At 49.0% G+C, this 24,696-nt stretch overlaps 1 protein-coding gene across 1 annotated transcript in view; it reads left to right on the top strand.

Moving 5' to 3' along the window:
* Positions 1–2,151: 2,151 nt before the first annotated feature.
* Positions 2,152–24,696, top strand: part of LOC144505447 (myozenin-2-like) — a 36,415-nt gene continuing 13,870 nt past the window's right edge. Inside the window, exons 1-5 of the mRNA XM_078231549.1 lie at positions 2,152–2,401; positions 7,761–7,858; positions 14,174–14,331; positions 16,159–16,330; positions 17,809–17,992. Coding sequence (XP_078087675.1) covers positions 7,780–7,858; positions 14,174–14,331; positions 16,159–16,330; positions 17,809–17,992 — 593 coding nt within the window. The 5' untranslated portion in view covers positions 2,152–2,401; positions 7,761–7,779. The remainder of the gene's footprint in view (positions 2,402–7,760; positions 7,859–14,173; positions 14,332–16,158; positions 16,331–17,808; positions 17,993–24,696) is intronic.

The following is a 24,696-nucleotide window of genomic DNA, read 5'->3' as shown; positions in this document are numbered from 1 at the left end:
GGAGTTTGCACATTCTCCCCGTGTCTGCGTGGGTTTCCTCCGGGTGCTCCGGTTTCCTCCCACATTCCAAAGATGTGCGGGTTAGGTGGATTGGCCATGCTAAATTGCCCCTTCGTGTCACGGGGACTAGCTAGGTTGAGTGCATGGGGTTATGGGGATAGGGACTGGGTGGGATCGTGGTCAGTGCTGGTGAGTCGCAGTGTTCTGGAGCTCAGGCCATTAATGGGACAGACCAAAGCCTCTGCTGCTGTCTGGAGCACTGGAAAGTAGCAGTGGAGCAGGCAAACAGCTGCCATCACCCCTGGAAAGCTCCCCCCCACCGAACCCGAGAGGCCAAGAGATGAGGACTGGGACACATGGTGATCTGGGTCACGTGCTGGCAGGTAGTTAGCAATAGCGGTTCCACCAACTGAACGGTGCTACCCTGCTGGTTAGAGATCAGGAGTCCAGCCCTCAATGCTACCCTGATGGATCTGCAAGTCCAACCATGAATACCCATTGTAACACAGCCCATTCACCAAAGGTAAACTTTTCCATTCCTGTTTCTGAAGGTCCAATGCCAGTGGAATAGATAATCCTTGTTTTATCATCTTCTTTCAGTCCAGCTGCTTGAATTTCACATTCCAGAATTTAATGTCCACTTTGTTCTGGGCTGCTCCTCACCCATCCCACCCACCCCCGCCCCCCCTCCCCCCCTTCCCCCCCCCCCCCCAGAGAAAATGGTCTCTCTCTCTACCCTAACAACTTCTTTAATCATCATAAACACCTCAGGTTAATCATTTCTGAATCTTCCATCTTCACTGGAATGCTGGCTTCATCTCTGTCCTCATAATTTAACCCTCGTGGCCCCAGTGTCATTCTGGGTGAAGATGTGCGGCACCCTCTCCAAGGCCAGTCATCCTTCCTGAGAAGCGGCGCCCATGTGTAGTATTAGGGTCTGGCACCTTTAGGGTTAATGTGGGACTGAGAACAGAATTGCCCACACAGTGATGTAAGAGGGCACATGACCCGTACCCAAGGATCAGTCTAGTACTGGACAGAGCTGTGTGTGCAAGCAAGCATGGGGACAGCTCTCCTAGCTTAGTTTAAGTTTATTTATTAGTGTCACAAGCAGGCTTACAGTCACACTTCAATTAAGTCACTGTGAAAATCCCCTAGCCGCCACACTCCGGTGCTTATTCGGGTACACTGAGGGAGAATTTAGCATGGGCAATGCACCCTAACCAGCACGCCTTTTGGAATGTGGGAGGAAACTGGAGCATCTGGAGGAAACCCACGCAGACACGGGGAGAACGTGCAGACTCCGCATAGTCACCCAAGCCGGGAATTTAACCCGGATCCCTGCCGCTATAAGGCAGCAGTGCTAACCACTGTGCCACCGTGCCACCCGGTGCTTGAACACTTTAATGTAGGTACATAATTCTTGCAGTTAATAAATACATACATTTGACCTACCTTGGGCTGCTGAGACTTCATGAAGACAAACGAAATGGTATCCAAAACTTTGCAAAACCCAGAACTGAATGTAGTTACTCCAGTTGGAATCGAGACAGTGTTCTTTGTGGCTGGAAGGTAGCATCCTCCCCACAATGTATGCTAGCCTTTCAGAGATAAAGGCTAACATTCCACTTAAATTTCTTTTTGTACCTAGCCACAAACCTTTGATGATTTCTCTACCTGGATTCCCAAAAATTCTCTGCCCATCCACACATCCTGGGTTTGAGGCATATAGGAGAATGACAGGTGTGAGATCCATTCTTGTCAGCTTGGATGCAGGATGTCCCTTGTCTGGGGACCATGAATTGGATTCAGTTTGAATTGACTTTTTTTGGAGCAAGCAATGGGATGGAGATGGATCGCGCATTGACTTTGTAACTCTGAGAAAGGAATACATTATTTTTTTTAATGCTTTTGCAAGTCCTTAATCACCTTTCTCAGGAACCGTGAATGAAGTTAAGGAGGAGTTTCAGTATAGCTTGTACAAACTCCTTGAAATTATGACTTTAATGTCTTGCTGGTTCTGAAATTTCCCTGCTTTCTTAAGTCAAGTCTCTGGTCACCCTAGCTCTGCTCCTAAAGGCAGTGTTACATTTCTCTAATTAACTCGCCGAAGCTCTGGGTTGCTGTATGAGCCAGCTGTTCAAATACATCACAGGGAAGAAATGGAAAAGACGCCTCTGACTAAATATAAGTCTATGATGTAGGGGAGGTAAGCACTTGGAAGCCACTGGGTCCTGCTCCAAGGGTGGGGAGGTGGGAGCGACTCAGAGAGAAGGTATCAGGGCACAATCTGCATACACACTCCACGGTGCATGTGGGAGCGACTGGAACTGACTTTGGATAAGAGGTAGAAGACAAAAATAATCGCTAAAAGGCGAGTTGTGAAAGGCAACAAACTCAGGTAGGAAACCTCCAATGACAAGAATCTCAGTGTTGTATTTTTAACCCTTTGACCAGCACGTTGTAAAACAGAGGCCGGGATTCTCCGACCTTGCCCGGGGCTGGGATTCTCCGACCTTGCCCGGGGCTGGGAATCTCCGACCTTGCCCGGGGCTGGGATTCTCCGACCTTGCCCGAGGCTGGGATCCTCCGACCTCGCCCGGGGCTGGGATCCTCCGACCTCGCCCGGGGCTGGGATCCTCCGACCTTGCCCGGGGCTGGGATTCTCCGACCTTCCCCGGGGCTGGGATTCTCCGACCTTGCCCAGGGCTGGGATTCTCCGACCTTGCCCGGGGCTGGGATTTTCCAGTCCCACTGCAGCGAATGGATTTATGACTGAGATCTAAATTCTCTGTTTTGCTGGCAGCGATGGTGGGACAGACGAGATCGGAGAACTCCAGCCAAGGAGTCTATAATAGTGACAGACCATGGAAAGGAGAGAAAGAAGGTTAATATATCCTGGAAAGACATTAATCATATGTCAGATAGTAACAATGTCTAAATTAATATTATTTTTGCATTGATGCTAATTTATTTTAGTAACTGAAATACATAACCACTGCACAGGTTGTATGTAGATTGTATGTTTAATGAGAAAAGGAGGATGTGCATTTCGATAGCGCCTTTCATCACCTCAGTGCTTTGCAGCCAATGGAGTGTTTTTGAAGTGTAGATGCTGTTGTAACGTAGGAATCGCAGAAACTAATCTGCGCGCAGAAAGCAGAAATCAACCCTTCCTCATTGGAAAATCCTGATCAAGTCACAGTAATTCCGGTAGCACAGTGATTAGCACCGCTGTCTCACAGCGCCATGGGACCCGGGTTCGATTCCTGGCTTGGGTTCCCGTCTGTGCTGAGTCTGCATGATCTCTCCGTGCCTGCGTGAGTTTCCTCCGGGTGCTCCGGTTTCCTCCCACATTCCGAAAGATGTGCTGGTTAGGGTGCATTGGCCATGCTAAACTCTCCCTCAGTGTGACCCGAACAGGCGCCAGAGCGTGGCGACTAGGGGGTTTTCACAGTAACTTCATTGCAGTGTTAATGTAAGCCGACTTGTAACCCTAATAAATAAACTTTAAAGGCATTACTCATTGCTCTCTGGGTAGAATGCTCACCACTCAGGCTATAGATTCAAGTCCTCCTCACGAGGCTTGAGCACAAAGTCCAAGCAGTCCCTCCGGAGAGAATGCTCGACTGTTGGAGGTACCCTCTTCAGCAGATGTAAAAAATCCCAAGGCCCCTATTTGAAGGAAGAGTGAGGAGGCGTGGGGGGAGTTCTCCCAATGTCGGGGAGCCAATACGCTTCCTCAATCTACATCACTACAAAAAAGAAATGATCTGCTCCTTGTCACATTGCTGCTTGTGGGATCTTGCTGTGTACAGAACAGCTGCTGCATTTCCCACATTAAACAGTGACGACACTTCAAAAGACGCCTCACCGGCTGTCATGCGCTATGGGATGTCCTGAGATTATGAATGGCAGTTTTATAAATATTTTCTTTCCACAGTAATCCGGGGAAGTCGATTTCAAATCCCGGATTAGCCGTTCCAGATTCTGAAATCTGCTCAGGGGAAAAAAAAATCTGGGAATAAAACCGCTGCCGGCTGTAAAAGAGACCGGGAAAAGTGAGCCAGGACAGGTGACCATAGGTTTTGTCACAGTGGCAGAGTTTGAGGGGCATCTTAAAGGAGGTTAGAAGCAACGAGGTTTAGGGGGGAAATCCACACATCTCCAGGCCCAGGTAGCTGAAGCTACCCAGGTAGCCAGCAATGAGGATGCACAAGAGGCCAGAACTGGAGATTCCAGAGGGCAGCAAGGCAATTAAAGTGTGAACAAAGCTCTGGGATTTTTTTCTGGGAATACAAAATTCAAAAGTATGAAGTGATGAGGGAAGGCGGTTCAGTGACAAAACCACTGCACAACTACCTCAAAATAAGCAGCCCATGTCCAAATGCAGCAAGACCTGGACAATATCCAAGCTTGGGCTAAGTGGCAAGTAACATTCATGCCACACAAGTGATAGGCAATGACCATTTCCAGCAAGAGAGGATCTAACCATCCCCTCCTTTTATATTCAATGGCATTACCCATTGCTGAATTCCCAATGTCGACATCCTGGGGGTTATCATTGACCAGAAACTGAACTGTACTAGCCATGTAAATATGTCAGAATCCTGCAGTGAGGAACTCACCTCCTGACTCCCCAAAGCATGTCCATCATCTTTAGGGGGGGCACAGTGGCACAGTGTTTAGCACTGCTGCCTCACAGCACCAGAGGCCTGGGTTCGATTCTGAGTGACTGTCTGTGTGGAGTCTGCACGTTCTCCCCGTGTCTGTGTGTGCTTCCTCCGGTTGCCCCAGTTTCCTCCTACACTCCAAAGATGCGCAGGTTAGAGGGATTGGCCATGCTAAATTTCTCCTTCATGTCCCAAGATGTGTAGGTTAGGGGGATTAGCAGAGTAAATACTTGGGGTTACGGGGAACAGTTCTAGGTGGAATTGTCCCTCAGTGTCAGAGGGATTACGTGGGGTTACGGGGATAGGGCCTGGGTGGGATTGTGGTCGGTGCAGACCCGATGGGCCGAATGGCCTCCTTCTGCACTGTAGGGATTCTGTGATCTACAAGGCAGGAGTGTGATGGATGACTCTCCACTTGCCTGGATGGGTGGAGCTCCAACAACATCGACACCATTCAGGATAAAGCAGCCCACTTGGTTAGAACCCCATCCACAAACATTCACTCCTTCCACCGCCGACACTCAGTGGTAGCCGTGTGTATTGTTAGAAATCAAATCCCAAACTCCACGGTATATTGTGAAGCTAGGCTCAACCCCACGTTTTTTGATTTTGGAATTAGTGTGAGGATAAGATGTTTCATTCCAGGTGTGACTCTATTAACCCACCAGGAAGCTTTTATTAAAACAAACTTTATTTAATAACACCGTTAAAATACAACAAAAAGAATCAGCATAACTTTTACCAATTCAAATACTTAAACATGACAAGGTATAATTCTTAACAGCTAGATATCTCTATAGTTCCAATGTAAGCAATAACCCCACTACATAAATCCCTCTTCAGAACTAGTTAGAGCAACAAAAGCATATAGTCTTAAGTAAATGCTAGATTTCCAACCTTTTAACACCTCTGGACAGAGATACAGGGCCCGATTTTACCAAAGGGCACGAAATCGCGGTAAAGTTGGGCATCGGGCCTATACCGCGATCTGCACCCGATTCTGAGAAGATCGCGGCTTTACCGACACCCAATTCGGGCGCGGGTCCGACCTGCGCCCAAATCGGGCGGCCCGACGATTTAAATGTATTTGCACGCATTTAAATCGACTTAATGAACCGCGCGCCCAACCCTACCGCCAAATCCCACTTTACCGTCTTCTGGTCCGCGCTGTAATCGACCTGCCGAATAAAAGTCTGAAGTCATCGCTGCAGCTCCCGAAGAGCAGGGTCAGAGACTGCAACAGCTCTCTGACCCAGCTCCTCCTCTGAGGAGGGGGGGGCGGGGAGGAGGAGGGGGCGCAGGAACCAGATCATGCTCTGGTCAGAGGGGGGGGGGGGTAGGGGGAGGGGGGTAGGTGGAGGGGGGGACCCAGATCATCCTCTGGTCGGGGGGGGGGGTCCGCTGCCAGTTTGCGGCCGATCGGTGGGGAGGGAGCAGGCAGGGGGGTCCACTGTCACTCTGCGGGCGATCCCTCCTCCCCACCAGAGGAACGAATCCCTCCTGCCGGAGTGGACGTGTGGCCATGCCATCCCACAAAACCTTCAGGATGAAGCAATTCCTCGCTAAGAAGATGAAGCAGAACTGGCCGATTCCACAGTGGATCTGCATGAAAACCGGCTACAAGATCAGTACAAGTCCAAGAGGAGACACTGGAGAAGGACCAAGCTGGGCCTGTAAATGGATACACCATCACTGGTACACTACCAGCCACAGCCATCTCTCCCGCTCTCTTGCCCCTGCAGGGAAGAGTAATCTGTGGGACTTAAGACATCAATCTTCAGACTCAGAGGCATTTCTATGGCGCCCTTCGTATCCCTGGGACATCCCAAGGCAATTCCCACCCAGAAGGGCACTTATCAAAGTGTGTTCACTATTACAATGTGGGAAACGTGACAGCGAATTCACACACGGCAAAGGGAAGAGGGCTAACACCGAGGGGATGCTGACAGAACAAAAATATAAAGATATAAGCTGTCTATTTCCAGTCTGTTCATAAAAAGAACATTCAGAATAGAAGCGAACACTAATTCCTCATCAGCATCACAGGCAGGAACTGCTGCTAAACGTCAAAGTAAATTGATGTTCTTGTTCTAGCTCTTATTTTGTATTTTGCTTACAGTCTGTAACATGAGGTAGAGGAATGGCTTGTGTACAAGTGGTCATGTCAGTTTGCCTGGGTGCAGGATATTGTCCTTGAACTTAGTTAGTGTCTGGAGGAGGGAGCCACGGTAAAATTGCAATCATAGAATCCCTACAGTGCAGGAGGAGACCATTTGGCCCATCGAGTCTGCACCGACGGACTGAATATCTCACCCAGGGCCACCATCCGCTATCCCCGTAACCCCACAATTTATCCCGTTAATCTCTCTAACCTACACGTATTGGGACACAAGGGGCAATTTGCTGTGGCCAATCCACCTAACCTGCACACCTTTGGAGTGTGGGGGTTCTCACTGGAATGACAGAGGTTGAGGGGCTACAAGTCTACAAGATTATGAGGGGCATGGACAGAGTGGATAGTCAGAAGCTTTTTTCCAGGGTGGAAGAGTCAATTTCTAGGGGTCATAGGTTGAAGGTGCGAGGGGCAAGATTTAAAGGAGATGCACGAAGCAAGTTTTTTACACAAAAGGTGGTGGGTGCCTGGAACTCACTGTCGAGGGAGGTCGCAGGTACGATAGTGACTTTTAAGGGGCGTCTGGACAAATACATGAATAGGATGGGAATAGAGGGATATGGTCCCCGGAAGTGTAGGGCGTTTTAGTTCAGTTGGGCAGCATGGTCGGTGCAGGCTTGGAGGGCCGAAGGACCTGTTCCTGTGCTGTAATTTTCTTTGTCCTTTGTTCTTTGAAACCGGAGCACCCGGAGGAAACCCATGCAGACACGGGGAGAATGTGCGGAGTCTGCACAGTCACCCACTGCACTTGAAAGGGGCATCAAGACGCCTAAACGGGGGCAAGAGGAACACAATTAATTTTTGAGCCCTCACTTAGTAAAATAGGTGTGGCCTTGAGGGCCCAGGCCCAGGGTTGAGTGGGCCTTGGGCCTGGAAATAATTTCTCAGCCTAAATGTTAATTTCTCTTCCTCAGATTCTCATCAACAGACATCATGTCGTATGCTTCACTTGTCAAGGAGAGGAAGCAGATGGCATCGGCCATAGCCAGAGAGGCCCACGGGGAGCTGGAAGGTAAGGATTATAGCTCAGTGACCCCAACATGCCGTACCCCAACCACTCCTTCTCTTCACTCCTTACTCCTCTCTCGGTGTCTTTGGTTGGCTCCAAGCTGACGATGAGAAGTTGGAATTACTGTTTGGAAACATCTCGCGACTTTATAACTCATTCCAGCTTCCAAGAACTCCAATGCTCTGCGAACAAGAAGCTGAGTCCAATCCACTTGTCTGAAGTCCATTAGATGTGGCTGTCACTGGGGAAAGTCCAGCAGGTTCCAGGGAAACCAAAGCTTTGGTGATTCTAATCAATCAAGTGGCCAGATGTTCACCAGTATCGTACACTTGTTCATTCTGGTGATGCTGGAAATATAAATAATCAATAAAATGGCAGCACCTCCACCAGTGCAGCACTACCCCAGTACCATCCCAGCAACACTACAGCACACCGATAGCACTGCCCCTCTGACAGTGCAGCACTCCCTCAGCACTGCCCCTCTGTCAGTGCAGCACTCCCTCAGCACTGACCCTCTAACAGTGCAGCACTCCCTCAGTACTGCTCCTCTGACAGTGCAGCACTCCCTCAGTACTGACCCTCTGACAGTGCAGCACTCCCTCAGTACTGCTCCTCTGACAGTGCAGCACTCCCTCAGTACTGACCCTCTGACAGTGCAGCACTCCCTCAGCACTGCCCCTCTGACAGTGCAGCACTCCCTCAGTACTGACCCTCTGACAGTGCAGCACTCCCTCAGTACTGACCCTCTGACAGTGCGGCACTCCCTCAGTACTGCCCCTCTGACAGTGCGGCACTCCCTCAGTACTGACCCACTGACAGTGCAGCACTCCCTCAGTACTGCCCCTCTGACAGTGTAGCACTCCCTCAGCACTGACCCTCTGACAGTGCAGCACTCCCTCAGTACTGACCCTCTGACAGTGCAGCACTCCCTCAGTACTGACCCTCTGACAGTGCAGCACTCCCTCAGTACTGCCCCTCTGACAGTGCGGCATCCCTCAGTACTGCCCCTCTGACAGTGCAGCACTCCCTCAGTACTGACCTTCTGACAGTGCAGCACTCCCTCAGCACTGACCCTCTGACAGTGCAGCACTCCCTCAGTACTGCCCTTCTGACAGTGCAGCACTCCCTCAGCACTGACCCTCTGACAGTGCAGCACTCCCTCAGTACTGACCCTCTGACAGTGCAGCACTCCCTCAGTACTGCCCCTCTGACAGTGCGGCACTCCCTCAGTACTGCCCCTCTGACAGTGCAGCACTCCCTCAGCACTGACCCTCTGACAGTGCAGCACTCCCTCAGTACTGACCCTCTGACAGTGCAGCACTCCCTCAGCACTGACCCTCTGACAGTGCGGCGCTCCCTCAGTACTGACCCTCTGACAGTGCAGCACTCCCTCAGTACTGCCCCTCTGACAGTGCAGCACTCCCTCAGTACTGACCCTCTGACAGTGCAGCACTCCCTCAGTACTGACCCTCTGACAGTGCGGCGCTCCCTCAGTACTGACCCTCTGACAGTGCAGCACTCCCTCAGTACTGCCCCTCTGACAGTGCAGCACTCCCTCAGCACTGACCCTCTGACAGTGCAGCACTCCCTCAGTACTGACCCTCTGACAGTGCAGCACTCCCTCAGTACTGACCCTCTGACAGTGCAGCACTCCCTCAGTACTGACCCTCTGACAGTGCAGCACTCCCTCAGTACTGACCCTCTGACAGTGCAGCACTCCCTCAGCACTGACCCTCTGACAGTGCAGCACTCCCTCAGCACTGACCCTCTGACAGTGCAGCACTCCCTCAGTACTGTACTGGGAATTTGAGTCTGGATTTTGTGATAAAATTACTGGACTGGATTGTACAGTGCTGAGTGTCTGAATCAGAGTCAAGAGTGTTACCCCGAGCCACAGCTGACCTCTGCGCAAGGCAAATGCAATTGGCATCGGAGATGATGTTTTGGAAGGCAATCCTGTGACCACGGCCACATTCTCCACTGGGAAACGGTGAGTAACCTGCTCAGACACTGATGGGACAGCTGTACGTGTCTGAGGTCACTTCCAGCAGAGAGACACACTGTACTTAAACCCAGAGATCTCGTGTTTCAGCAACACCCGTCTGCCTGTTAGACACTTGCCGGGAACGTGACGTTTTCCCTTCTGTGTTTGAGCGTTACTATAATTGCCTATCGTGGTGTTGCTAAGTGAGAGTTCCTAAAATCTATTTCAGTTCGCTGTTGTGATTGGCAATGGCAACTAAGATAGCGCCGGAACGAGGCGGCTTCTTGCAAGCTGTGCCCAGCATACCTTCTAATTCTATCTTTCACTCTCGTTCTTTGCTTCTAAAACTTCATTCTAACTCTTTTAAACTCTCTAACAATGCTTCAATTCTATGACTGTAACACTACATTCTGCACTCTCTCCTTTCCTTCTCTATGAACGGTATGTTTTGTCCGTATAGCGCGCAAGAAACAATACTTTACGCTTTATGTTAATACATGTGACAATAATAAATCAAATCAAATCAAAAGTGCCGATTAGCTAGGAGCCACTGCGTTTAATGTTAGCGATATCTAATTAAAATAATAGAATTTGGATTTTGCATTGGATAAAAAGTGAAAGTTAACCAAATGTTCTACAGAAGAGCGAAGAAAAGAACAATATACTAGCCCAGTCTAGACATCAGAAATGCAAACTGGACTGATTCTATGCTGCATATCATAGAATCCCTACAGTGCAGAAGGAGGCCATTCAGCCCATCGAGTCTGCACCGACCACAATCCCATCCCAGGCCCTATTCCCGTAACCCCACATATTTACACTGCTAATCACCCTGACACTAGGGTCAATTAAGCATGGCCAACAACCCAACCCACACATCTTTGGACTATTATAACCTTCAGTGTGGTTCTGAATGGGGAGATGTTGCTCCAGTTATAGTCGGCTTTGGGGAAATCACACCTGGAGTGCAGTTTTAATCTGCATACACAAATGTACGAATTAGGAGCAAGGAGTAGGCCATACGGCCCCTCAGGCCTGCTCTGGCATTCGATAAGATCATGATCTAATTGTGGCCTCAACTCCACTTTCCTGTCTACATCCTATAACCTTTGACCTCCCCCCCAGCCCCCTTATCAATTACAAATCTATCTAACAGCCTTAAAAATATTCAATGGCCCAACTGTTACGATCCCATTTGGCGTTATAACTGGACGGGAAGTTCCCAGAATGGAATTCCAGCTCAAAAGACTGAAACTTGTAGTTTACTGTATAAAATGTGGAGGAACAGAGTCACTGGACCTCCAATTAGTTTTAACAAGAAAAAAAACATCTATTCACCATGAAAAATTGAATTATTATGCAATACTCCGTTATTCCCTCCTTAGTTTAACAAATATACATAGATTTTAAGATTAATACGGATTACAAAGTACATCTTAAATTGCAATGGGTTCATTAACACAAAGTCTATTTATTGCTCACGGAAGGAAGCAATGGCCCGTGGTATTATCACTAGACGATTAATCCAAAAACTCAGCTAATATTCTGGTACCCAGGTTCGAATACCACCACGGCAGATGGTGGAATTTGAATTCAATAAAATCTGGAATTAAGAATCTACTGATGACCGTGAAACCATTGTCAATTGTCAGAAAAACCCATCTGGTTCACAAATGTCCTATAGGGAAGGAAATCTGCCGTCCTTATCTGGTCTGGCCTACATGTGACTCCAGAGCCACAGCAATGTGGTTGACGCTCAACTGCCCTCCAAGGGCAACTAGGGATGGGCAATAAATGCTGGCCAGGCAGCGACGCCCATGTCCCACGAATGAATAATAAAAACACAGATTGGCTGTGGTCAAATACACACACTCTGCTCTGAACCCACGTTAGTATCAATGGATCTCTCCTCAGAATCCCACAGATGATTGTCACATGATAGTTTCCAAACTCCACTTCCAAAAGCACGCTTCAAAATCTTCTTTCACAATAATGCTTTCCATTAGTCATTTGCATTTCAAAATCCACTCCATGTTTTCCAAATGACTCCACTCCACTTTTAACAGTGAATCAAGCCCATGTTTTACACAATCCCCTTTAGGATCTCTTTGTCTTGACTGCTGTACATACTGTTCACAGTTGCTTTAGCACTTGATTTCCAGACTCAAATGACATCATAATTTTGATTTACCTCTGAAGTCTGCTTTCCCACTTTTAAATCTAGTTACTGCAATTTCCTCTTTAACACAGAACACTTTGTTTGCTCTTCCTTGAATTCTGCTGAATATGTATATGTTCTCTTAACTTCAGCCATCTTAAGACATTACTTCTGTCCCAATTCCCTGGTTATCTGGACTGTAACAAGTTCTTTCAGAAGCCTACCTCTTTGCACCTCCCATCTTGCCCGGTCTTTCTCCTGGCAAGCTTGAGAGATATTCACTTCCTGAAGTCCTTCTTCAACTGCAATATATCCAGCCTGAAAGCTTTTCTACCATACAAGGCCCTCCAGTTGCTAAGCAACCACTGCTAGTTTAATTACTCTTCACGCTGTAGCCCTCTCTAAGCACATTAGAAACACAGCTGGAACTGAACCAATCCCCACACATACAAATACCTTTATCCAGCCTGAATCTAACCACAGGTTTTATTCTTCCTTCCACAGAAACATTACATTAAGCCCATTTAAAACTATATCTTATTTCTAATGTTTACCATACAAATATAAATCCCTTAAAACTATCTTTGTTTTCTTAACATCAGCCTCCACTGGTCTCTGGGGAACAGAATCCTACAGACTCATGATCCTCTGAGAGGCAAAAATTCTCCTAATCTCCGTCTTAAATGAGACCCCTTATTTTTAAACTGTGTCCCAGTCCCACCTATAAGGGGAAACATCCTTCCAGCCTGTACCCTGTCACCTCCCCCCAGGATCTTATATATTTCAGTAGGATCATCTCTCATTCTGCTAAACTCCACTGGATACAGGCCCAGCCTCTCCAACCTTTCCCCATCAGATAACCCTTTATCCGAGGTATCAGAATTAACCCCATATCCAAAAAATGATATACTCGCCTTGGAGGGGATGCAGGAAGATTCATTCGATTGAGAGGGGAGATTCTCTGGGGTTTGAAGGATGAGAGTGGCAGGATGGGGCCTCACAGCGCCAGGGACCCGGGTTTGATTCCCGGCTTGGGTCACTGTCTTTGTGGAATTTGCACATTCTCCCCGTGTCTGCGTGGGTTTCCTCCGGGTGCTCCGGTTTCCCCCCACAGTCTGAAAGACGTGCTGGTTAGGGTGCATTGAACCATGCTAAATTCTCCCTCAGTGTACCCGAACAGGCGCCGGAGTGTGGCAACTAGGGGATTTTCACAGCTTCATTGCGGTGTTAATGTAAGTCTAGTAAAACTAGTAAATAAACTTTACCAAAGTTTGTCTGCACACTGCCCCCATTCTCCACTTAGTCAGCTTTGCCTTGTGAGAAATTGCAGTTCAGGCAGTTAGCAGGAAGCTCCTTTCATTCAGTGCAGCTCTCCTTTACGAGGGAGAGACTGTCTTTAAGAGCCACTGATTAGTCGGAATACCTGTTAGACGTGTACACTGCTAGGCCCCCCGTGCTGAGTATTCAGCCAGCATGGGCCAAGCTCAACTCAATGCTGCGATTGGACAAATGAAGACAGAGTACAATGTTTATGTGCTGCCTCCTCAATGTGACAGGGCCGTCGGAAGGAATGAATCTTCAGCCCAGAGGCCCCAATTAGATCTGGTTAGAAAGAGCGGGGTGGGGGGGAGAGATGGGGGGGGAGGTGGATGGGTGGGGAGGAGATGGAGGGGGGAGGTGAGGATGGGCTGGGGGGAAGGGGGCTGTTGGAAGGAACCATCCTACTCAATTTTGTCTTTTAAAAAGCATTTAGATAGTTGCATGGGTACGATGGGTAGAGAGAGATATGGGCCAAATGCAGGCAATTGGGATTAGCTTAGGGGTTTTTAAAAAAAAGGGCGGCATGGACAAGTTGAGCTGAAGGGCCTGTTTCCATGCTGTAAACCTCTATGACTCTATGACAATGGACCCATTTTAATTCTAAAATTGGGTGAGTTTTGTGTGAGTTAAAATCTCACCCATCTCAAACATGAGGTGCTTTGCAACAAGCAGTGATTCAGACCAATCAGATTGGAGCATTTAAAATGGCATTGGATATTGAGTTTAAAATGTAAATGTGAGTGAGCAGGAAGGTGGGGCCATAAAATCAACCAGGCTTTGTTCAAGGTTCCCCTGCACCATCGATTTCTTAACGTGTATTCTACTTGTATCTTTCAATGCTCCTTCCTGCTTTAAGAAGTGCCTCACCTGGACCTGGGGAAGAAGGTGAGTGTTCCTCAGGATGTGATGATGGAGGAGCTCTCACTGCTTGCGAACAAAGGATCAAAGATGTTCCACAAGCGGCAGAAGAGGGTTGACAAGTTCATGGTGGAAGGGACACAGGGGACTCCAGTGGTGAGTAATGAGCAGTTACTATGGCAACCCGGGGCATGCTGGCAAAAGAATAAAGTTGAATTGATGGAGTCATAGAGGTTTACAGCATGGAAACAGGCCCTTCGGCCCAACTTGTCCATACCGCCCTTTTTTTAAAACCCCTAAGCTAGTCCTAACTGCCTGCGTTTGGCCCATATCCCTCTATACCCATCGTACCCATGTTTAAAAGACAAAATTGTACCCGCCCCTACCTCTGGCAGCTTGTTCCAGACACTCACCACACTGTGTGTGAAAAAATTACCCCTCTGGACACTTTTGTATCTCTCCCCTCTCGCCTTAAACCTATGCCCTATTTTTCCTGAACCTATGTTGAGTTCTGCTGAATATTGAATGGATGGCTGGGGTTGGAGGTCAGGCCAGATGGAGGGCCATTGGATGGAATGTGAAAGATGGCCTCCAGGTTGCATGAGAGCAATGGTCTCTGTGTGTAGCTGGATGCATAATCTCCATTGTTACGATCCCCATAAAGACCAATAACTTTTCAAAAGAGATTCAAATGTCCATTGCTAACATCTCATAAAAGAATTTTTAAAAAGCATCGCACCTGTTTTAGTGAAACAAAAACTTGGGGGCACCTTTCCCATGCCAATATCTTGACCAATCAGAGTCAACATATCTGGTTTGGATTTAAATAAAATTTAAATCAAAGTTTGGTAGGGAACTGCTCCCTGGCGCATTCTCCATGGCAACGCGTCTACCAATCAGAGTTCACTCGCCAACGATCAGCACTCTCTTCTCATGCGGTATATATTGTTGTTCCCTTTGAGATTTGGTATTCTTGTGAATCTGTCCTGTTGAGTGCAGGATGAAAATCTTTGACAGCATGTCTCTTTTTCAGGAAAAATATTACAACCTGTGTCCCGAGGAATTTGATTGAGATTTTTAGGATTCAAAAGGAATTAGTAGGGCGGAGAGAGAGAAATGTTCTCTGCTGGTGTGGGGAAGCTTTGAACAAGGGAGCAATAACCATTTGAGAGATGTTCAGAAACTCTTCTTCATGCAAGTGTGGCAGAAATGTCGAACTCTCGCCCACAATAAACAATACTACCTGTTAGCTCATTTCATCATTTTAATTCTGATATTCATAGAATCTCTACAGTGCAAAAGGAGGCCATTTGGCCCATCAAGTCTGCACCAACTACAATCCCACCGAGGCCCTAACCATGTAAGCCCATGTAATCCCCTTGACACTAAGGGGCAACCCACCCAGACCTCTTCCCCACAACCTCAAGTATTTACCCCCCAATCCACCTAACCTACACACCTTGGGGCACTAAGGGGCAATTTACCATGGCCAATCCACCTAATCTACACATCTCTGGACTGTGGGAGGAAACCGGAACACTCGAAGGAAACCCACGCAGACACGGGGAGAACGTGCCGACTCCGCACAGACAGTCACCCGAGGCTGGAATTGAACTCGGATCCCTGGCGCTGTGAGGCAGCAGTGCTAACCACTGTGCCACCGTGCCACCCCAAATTGATAGGCCCTAATGGATATGGAAGGTAAGTGGAGTTGAGGTTCAGATCAATCATGATTTAGTTGAATAATAGAGCAGACTCAAGGGGCTGAATGGCCTTCCGTTACTGCGTTCATTTGAATTGACCTTCTGATTTGATCATGTTTCTGGGTTTGACCCCTGGCATTGCGATGGAAGAGCGTTAACCGATCTCTCCCTCGCAATCCTGATGTGTTTCCCATGTCACTTCCTGTTTTCGAAGGTGAAGCTGAGTTGTCAGGGAGGGAGTTTCAGTATCTCAAACCTTCCTTCTTCTCCTCCTCTGCAGAAAGTTGATGGGACCATGCCTCAGGATGGGACAAAGGAGAACTACAGGTCGGCGGTCTACATCGCACAGCCGGGGAAAGGCAATGCTCCAGCTGTGGCGCCAAAGCCATTCGGCAAACTGTCAGCTGCCAAAAATATCAAGGTTATCCTGAATCCCAGCATCATTGCCCCAGGTAACTACCCCCAGCTTGTCTGGTGACCATAGGAACGAGTTCACTTTGATGTGGCTCCTTCCCATCCCTCTGCAATCCTCGCTGCCTTTCAAGGTTTTGTTTGTACTTTCTGGTTGGGATTGAAGAGGCTGGGGGTCTTCACTCTAGGAGACAGAAAGCTGACAGGATGTTGGTGTTGGGTTTCAGTCCAGCGGGCGTGAGGAAAATGTTTCCAATTGCGGGGGAGAGTCCAAATGTAATATCGATGCTCACTTGGTCACACAGAGCTTGAGTAGTGTTGAAGAGACGGATATAATAGGTGGGATTTTACGGACTCGCTTGGGCAAGACCAGAAATTCCCACCCAAGGTCAACAGAGATATCTGCTGTCGGACCCTCGCCCGCTCCGATTCTTTGGCGGGCAAGGTGGTAAAGTTCCAGCCATTGTCAAAACTTTCCATCTTGCGCTCTTCCGGACAAACACAAGAATACCAAATTTCAAAGGGAACCACAGCTTATGCCACTGGAGAAAAGGGTGGGGATTGGTTGGAAAGTCGACTCTGATTGGCTGAGGTGTTGCCATGGAGAAAGCAAAGGGAGGTTATAGGCTCCACGAGCCTCCGAGTGTTTCAAAATAAGGCGCATGGTGAAAATCACCGGCAACACATCTCTCCTTTCAGCAACATTCAAAAAAAGATAGTCACTAATAGATTCAATAGGGAATTTTCCTTCCCCAGAGAGCAGGGAGAGTATGGAACTCACTACCACACGGAGTAGTTGAGGTGAATAGTGTAGATATATTTAAGGGGAAGCTAGATAAGGTTATTGCGGGGGAAGAAATAGGAATGCATACAATGGATTGAGACAGGCTTGGATGGGAGGTTTCCGTAGAGAACATAGAACATAGAACATTACAGCGCAGTACAGGCCCTTCGGCCCTCGATGTTGCGCCGACCAGTGAAACCAATCTAAAGCCCCTCTAATCGCCACACTCCGGCGCCTGTTCGGGTACACTGAGGGAGAATTTAGCACGGCCAATGCACCTAATCAGCACGTCTTTCAGACTGTGGGAGGCACCCGGAGGAAACCCACGCAGACACGGGGAGAATGTGCAGACTCCACACAGACAGTGACCCGAGCCGGGAATCGAACCCGGGCCCTGGCGCTGTGAGGCAGCAGTGCTAACCACTGTGCTACCGTGCCCAACTTTAAGGTAGATCAGACAGACATTTGACATCCAGGCAAAGGAGAAGGCAATAGGTGAGTGAAACTAGTGAAAAAGAGGGAAGTGTGTGGAAGGAGGGCGGGTAGAGAGGGAATTGGGGGACGGAATTCCAGCTTTTAGGATTAGGCATCAACGGTGGAGCGATTAAAATTGGCATGATTAAGAGGTCGTAATTGGAGAAATGCGGGAATCTTGGAGGGTCAGAGGACAGCAAGTTACAGACAGGGAGGGTTGAGGTGAAGGAGGGATCTGATTTCACTGCTCTGCTTCCTCAGGGTATTCCGGACCTTTGAAGGAAATCCCACCGGAGAAGTTCAACATCACGGCCGTCCCCAAGTCCTACCAGTCCCCCTGGGCTGAAGCACTGATTGGCCAACCCGACCTTGTGGAAACCATGGTTAACCAGCTGCCCGAGGTCCCGGTCAAAGCTCCGTCACAAGCGTACAGGTGCTTCAACAGGTAAACACTGTCAGCTTCTCCAGCTTGGTATCACCTGCAAACTCCTCCGCGTGTGTCAGCTGTCACTCGGCTGGTCGTATTCGAGACAGATTCACGGCTGATGCTCCCATTGACAGGACTGAGGGAGCGCTGCACTGTTGGATGGAACATTAAATGGAGACTCATTCTCCCAGATGGTTCATTGTGAAGGAGGATCCTCCCCAGCATCAAGGGGCCAACATCACTCAAACTGAATATCTGGTCATTATCACATTGCTGTTTCTGGGATCTTGCTGTGCACAGATTGGCTGCCATGTTTTTCCCCATTGCAAAGACTTGTACTTATCACTGGCACCAGATTTCTTACAGCACTTTGTTGTAACGCAGGAAACGCAGCAGCCAATTTATGCACAGCAAGCTCCCAGGGATTGTCTGCATTTCTGATGTTGATTGGGGGATAGATAAAGGATAGATAATTCTGGAAAGGGTAAAAATAGATAAGTCCCCTGGGCCAGATGGGATTTATCCTAGGATTCTCTGGGAGGCTAGAGAGGAGATTGCAGAGCCTTTGGCTTTGATCTTTGTGTCGTCATTGTCTACAGGAACAGTGCCAGAAGACTGGAGGATAGCAAATGTTGTCCCCTTGTTCAAGAAGGGGAGTAGGGACAACCCTGGTAATTATAGACCGGTGAGCCTTACTTCTGTTGTGGGCAAAGTTTTGGAAAGGATGATAAGGGATAGGGTTTATAATCATCTAGAAAGGAATAATTTGATTAGGGATAGTCAGCGTGGTTTTGTGAAGGGTAGGTCGTGCCTCACAAACCTTATTGAGTTCTTTGAGAAGGTGACCAAAGAGGTGGATGATGGTTAAAGCGGTTGATGTGGTGTATATGGATTTCAGCAAAGCATTTGAGAAGGTTCCCCATGGTAAGCTTTTGCAGAAAATACAGACACATGGGATTGACGGTGATTTAGTGGTTTGGATCAGGAATTGGCTAGCTGGAAGAAAACAGAGGGTGGTGGTTGATGGGAAATATTCATCCTGGAGTTCAGTTACTAGTGGTGTACCGCAAGGATCTGTTTTGGGGCCACTGCTGTTTGTCATTTTTATTAATGACCTGGATGAGGGCGTAGAAGGATGGATTAGTAAATTTGCGGATGACACTAAAGTCGGTGGAGTTGTAGTCAGTGCGGAGGGAAGTGGTAGGTTACAGAGGGACATAGATAAGCTGCAGAGCTGGGCTGAGAGGTGGCAAATGGAGTTTAATGCGGAAAAGTGTGAGGTGATTCACTTTGGAAGGAGTAACAGGAATACAGAGTACTGGGCTAATGGTAAGATACTTGGTAGTGTGGGTGAACAGAGGGATCTGGGTGTCCATGTGCATAGATCCCTGAAAGTTGGCTCCCAGGTTGATAGGGTTGTTAAGAAGGCATACGGTGTGTTAGCTTTTATTGATAGAGGGATTGAGTTTCGGAACCAGGAGGTCATGCTGCAACCGTACAAAACTCTGGTGCGGCCACACTTGGAGTATTGCGTACAGTTCTGGTCGCCACATTATAGGAAAGATGTGGAAGTGTTGGAAAGGGTGCAGAGGAGATTTACCAGGATGTTGCCTGGTATGGTGGGAAGATCGTATGAGGAAAGGCTGAGGGACTTGAGGTTGTTTTCGTTAGAGAGAAGAAGGTTAAGAGGTGACTTAATAGAGGCTTACAAGATGATCAGAGGATAAGATAGGGTGGATAGTGAGAGCCTTTTTCCTCGGATGGTGTTGGCTAACACGAGGGGACATAGCTTTAAATTGAGGGGTGAGAGATATAGGACAGCTGTTAGAGGTAGGTTCTTTACTCAGAGAGTAGTAAGGGCGTGGAATGCCCTGCCTGCAGCAGTAGTGGACTCGTCAACATTAAGAGCATTCAAATGGTTATTGGATAAACATATGGATGATATTGGAATAGTATAGATTAGAGGGGCTTTAGATTGGTTTCACTGGTCGGCGCAACATCGAGGGCCGAAGGGCCTGTACTGCGCTGTAATGTTCTATGTTCTTGATAAGGGCCAGGACACGGGGAGAGCTGCCCCGATCTTCTTCCAAGACAGTGGGCAGCATTTTCCAGCTCTTTGCACCGACAGGATCTTCCAGATTTGCTGATGGCGACACCATGTCCCCCCCCTCCCCACAACAACCACCCCCCCCCCACCCCACCGCACCCCCCCCACCGCCCCCAAGGTGGGTTTCCCCCGGCATTGCAGCCAGCGAGGAACGCAAATGGCCTTTGACTTTAGCAAACCAGAAGGTCTCGCCGACGACCACAGCCATCACGCAGGGGGGCTGGAAAATCCTAGCCAGTGTAACAGGAGTTTTTATATTCACCCACACTGACAGAGTGGAGCCTCAGCTTAATATCCCATGAAAATGTCAGCACACCTCTGACAGTACAGCACCCTGACATTGCAGCACCCTGACAGTGCAGCACCCTGACAGTACAGCACCGTGACAGTGCAGCACCCTGACAGTGCAGCACCCTGACAGTGCAGCACCCTGACAGTGTAGCACCTTGACAGTGCAGCATCCTGACAGTACAGCACCGTGACAGTGCAGCACCCTGACAGTGCAGCACCCTGACAGTGCAGCACCCTGACAGTGCAGCACCCTGACAGTGCAGCACCTCTGACAGTGCAGCACCCTGACAGTGCAGCACCCTGACAGTGCAGCACCCTGACAGTGCAACACCCTGACAGTGTAGCACCCTGACAGTGCAGCACCCTGACAGTGCAGCACTCTGACTGTGCAGCACCCTGACAGTGCAGCACCCTGACAGTGAAGCACCTTGACAGTGCAGCACCCTGACAGTGCAGCACCCTGACAGTGCAGCACCCTGACAGTGTAGCACCCTGACAGTGCAGCACCCTGACAGTGCAGCACTCTGACTGTGCAGCACCCTGACAGTGCGGAACCCTGACAGTGCGGCACCCTGACAGTGCAGCACTCTGACAGTGCGGCACCCTGACAGTGCAGCACTCTGACTGTGCAGCACCCTGACAGTGCGGCACCCTGACAATGCGGCACCCTGACAGTGCAGCACCCTGACAGTGCGGCACCCTGACAATGCGGCACCCTGACAGTGCAGCACCCTGACAGTGCAGCACTCTGACTGTGCAGCACCCTGACAATGCGGCACCCTGACAGTGCGGCACCCTGACAATGCAGCACCCTGACAGTGCAGAACCCTGACAGTGCAGAACCCTGACAGTACGGCACCCTGACAGTGCGGCACCCTGACAGTGCGGCACCCTGACAGTGCGGCACCCTGACAGTGCAGCACCCTGACAGTGCAGCACCCTGACAGTGTAGCACCTTGACAGTGCAGCACCCTGACAGTGCAGCACCCTGACAGTGCAGCACCCTGACAGTGCAGCACCCTGACAGTGCAGCACCCTGACAGTGCAGAACCCTGATTGTGCAGCACTCCCTCGGGATTTGAGTTTCGCACTCAAGCCCTTGAACTCAGAGACTCAAAGGACCATCCTGAGGTCAAGAATGGTGCTGTAGGAATGGAAGTCTCTCTTCATTCAATGCTCACATCATTCTTCAGAGCTCCCTCTTAAATAAAGCAGACACCATGTGTGCCATATTCTCATTAACCTGCCTCTCAAAGTGCTTCACACTGCAAATTGGTTACGGAGTGCAGTGCTATACGCATTGCATAGACAGCCATAACATAAATGATATGTGTCGATCCAGACTGGGGGGAGAACATTGAACAAGACAACAACAAACTGCATTTATATGGCATCCTTAAGGCAGTAAAGTACCCCAGAGCCCTTCACAAGAGCGTAAATCACAGATTGCTATCAAAGCAGGAAGATAGTGGCAGAATGGTAATGTCACTGGACTAGTTATCCAGAGGACCAGGCTAATGGTCAGAGGACGTGGGTTCAAATCCCAACATGGCAGCTGGTGGAATTTAATTTCAATTAATAAAATCTAGAATTCAAAATTATTCTCAGTAATGGTGACCATGAAATATTGTTGTAAAAAGAAGTTGAGGGAATGGCAGAGCAATTAAAATGTGGAGATGCCGGAGTTGGACTGGGGTAAACACAGTGAGAAGTCTCACAACACCAGGTTAAAGTCCAATAGGTTTATTTGGTAGCAAAAGCCACGAGCTTTCGGAGCGCTGCCCCTTCGTCAGGTGAGTGGGAGTTCTGATCACAAACTCAATTTACATGAATAACAATTGGAATGCGAGCCTTTACAGCTAATCAAGTCTTAAAGATACAGACAATGTGAGTGGAGGGAGCGTTAAGCACAGGTTAAAGAGATGTGTATTGTCTCCAGACAGGACAGTTAGTGAGATTTTGCACATCCAGGCAGGTTGTGGGGGTTACAGATAGTGTGACATAGAACATAGAACATAGAAAGCCACAGCACAAACAGGCCCTTCGGCCCACAAGTTGCGCCGATCACATCCCCACCTCTAGGCCTATCTATAGCCCTCAATCCCATTAAATCCCATGTACTCATCCAGAAGTCTCTTAAAAGACCCCAACGAGTTTGCCTCCACCACCACCGACGTCAGCCGATTCCACTCACCCACCACCCTCTGAGTGAAAAACTTACCCCTGACATCTCCTCTGTACCTACCCCCCAGCACCTTAAACCTGTGTCCTCTCGTAGCAACCATTTCAGCCCTTGGAAATAGCCTCTGAGAGTCTACCCTATCCAGATCTCTCAACATCTTGTAAACCTCTATCAGGTCACCTCTCATCCTTCGTCTCTCCAGGGAGAAGAGACCAAGCTCCCTCAACCTATCCTCATAAGGCATGCCCCCCAATCCAGGCAACATCCTTGTAAATCTCCTCTGCACCCTTTCAATGGCTTCAACATCTTTCCTGTAATGAGGTGACCAGAACTGCGCGCAGTACTCCAAGTGGGGTCTAACCAGGGTCCTATAAAGCTGCAGCATTATCTCCCGACTCCTAAACTCAATCCCTCGATTAATGAAGGCCAGTACGCCTTCATTAATGAACCCAATATCCCGGTTGAGGCCATCCTCATGTGTGCGGAACCTGGCTATCAGTCTCTGCTCAGTGACTCTGCGCTGTCGTGTGTCATGAAGGCCGCCTTGGAGAACGCGTACCCGGAGATCAGAGGCTGAATGCCCGTGACCGTTGAAGTGTTCCCCAACAGGAAGAGAACTATCTGCAACCCCCACAACCTGCCTGGATGTGCAAAATCTCACTAGCTGTCCTGTCTGGAGACAATACACATCTCTTTAACCTGTGCTTAATGCTCCCTCCACTCACATTGTCTGTACCTTTAAGACTTGATTAGTTGTAAAGGTTCACATTCCAATCATTATTCATGTAAATTGAGTTTGTGTCTTTCTGCCTTGTTTGTAATCAGAACTCCCACCCAGCTGGCGAAGGGACAGCCTGTTCCGAAAGCTCGTGGCTTTTCATAGAAATCATAGAAACCCTACAGTACAGAAAGAGGCCATTCAGCCCATCGTGTCTGCACCGACCACAATCCCACCCAGGCCCTACCCCCATATCCCTACATATTTACCTACTAGTCCCTCTAACCTACGCATCTCAGGACACTAAGGGCAATTTTTAGCATGGCCAATCAACCTAACCCGCACATCTTTGGACTGTGGGAGGAAACCGGAGCACCCGGAGGAAACCCACGCAGACATGAGGAGAATGTGCAAACTCCACACAGACAGTGACCCAAGCCGGGAATCGAACCCAGGTCCCTGGAGCTGTGAAGCAGCAGTGCTAACCACTGTGCTACCGTGCCGCCCTTTTGCTACCAAATAAACCTGTTGGACTTTAACCTGGTGTTGTTAAACTTCTTACAGTGATGGTGCAGGACAGGGCCGACTGGAGGGGAACACAAAGCCATATGGAGGGATTTGGGAACAAGGATGAGAGTTTTAAATCAGGAATGAAGGGTGATTGGGAACTTGGTGTCGGTTAGGATGCAGGCAGTAGAGTTCTGGATGAGCTGAGGCAGACGCCAGGAATACACAAGGAATCGCCATCATCCACCACATTTGGCCCATCATGCCTTCCAATTAATCTCATGCCTCATTCCCCAGAGGGCCAGTATAGATTTAATTTCCTTTCTTATCTAATTTCAAATACTCACTGATGCATGCTTAACTATTGACTTACAAATGAATATCAGCAAAATATCTATCTAAAGTAAGAATATATGTAAATTAAATCACGTACAATAGTAAATGATTCAAGATTCTTGTCTCGATCTGTTAGTCACTGACAGGCAGTTGCTGCTGTGCAAGTTTGTGCTTGCAATAAAAACTTGAAATCTCCAGCCCTCCCTCCCTCCCTTTTCTATTTTCATCCCACACTCTCTCCATCCTGTCCAACTGGCAGATCGTCAGCCCCCTGGCACACACAAGGAGTGCAATGAGCAAACTCCACAAGTTCGCCTTGTCCACTTATGGTGTCATCTGATTGAATCGGCTTGGCTTGTTTGGCAGCCCACACACCCCCACACCCCCCACACCCCCCTCCACCCCCACACCCCCCCAGACACCCCCACACCCCCCACACACCCCCACACCCCCCACACCTCCCTCCATCCCCACACCCCCCACACACCCCCCACACACCCCCCACACACCCCCACACCCCCCACACCTCCCTCCACCCCCACACCCCCCACACACCCCCCACACACCCCCCACACACCCCC

The sequence above is a fragment of the Mustelus asterias genome, chromosome 16 (assembly GCF_964213995.1).
Source record: "Mustelus asterias chromosome 16, sMusAst1.hap1.1, whole genome shotgun sequence".
NCBI classification, from domain to species: domain Eukaryota; kingdom Metazoa; phylum Chordata; class Chondrichthyes; order Carcharhiniformes; family Triakidae; genus Mustelus; species Mustelus asterias.
The sequence above is the reverse complement of the archived record's forward strand: the minus strand, read 5'-3'. Positions and strand labels throughout refer to the sequence as shown.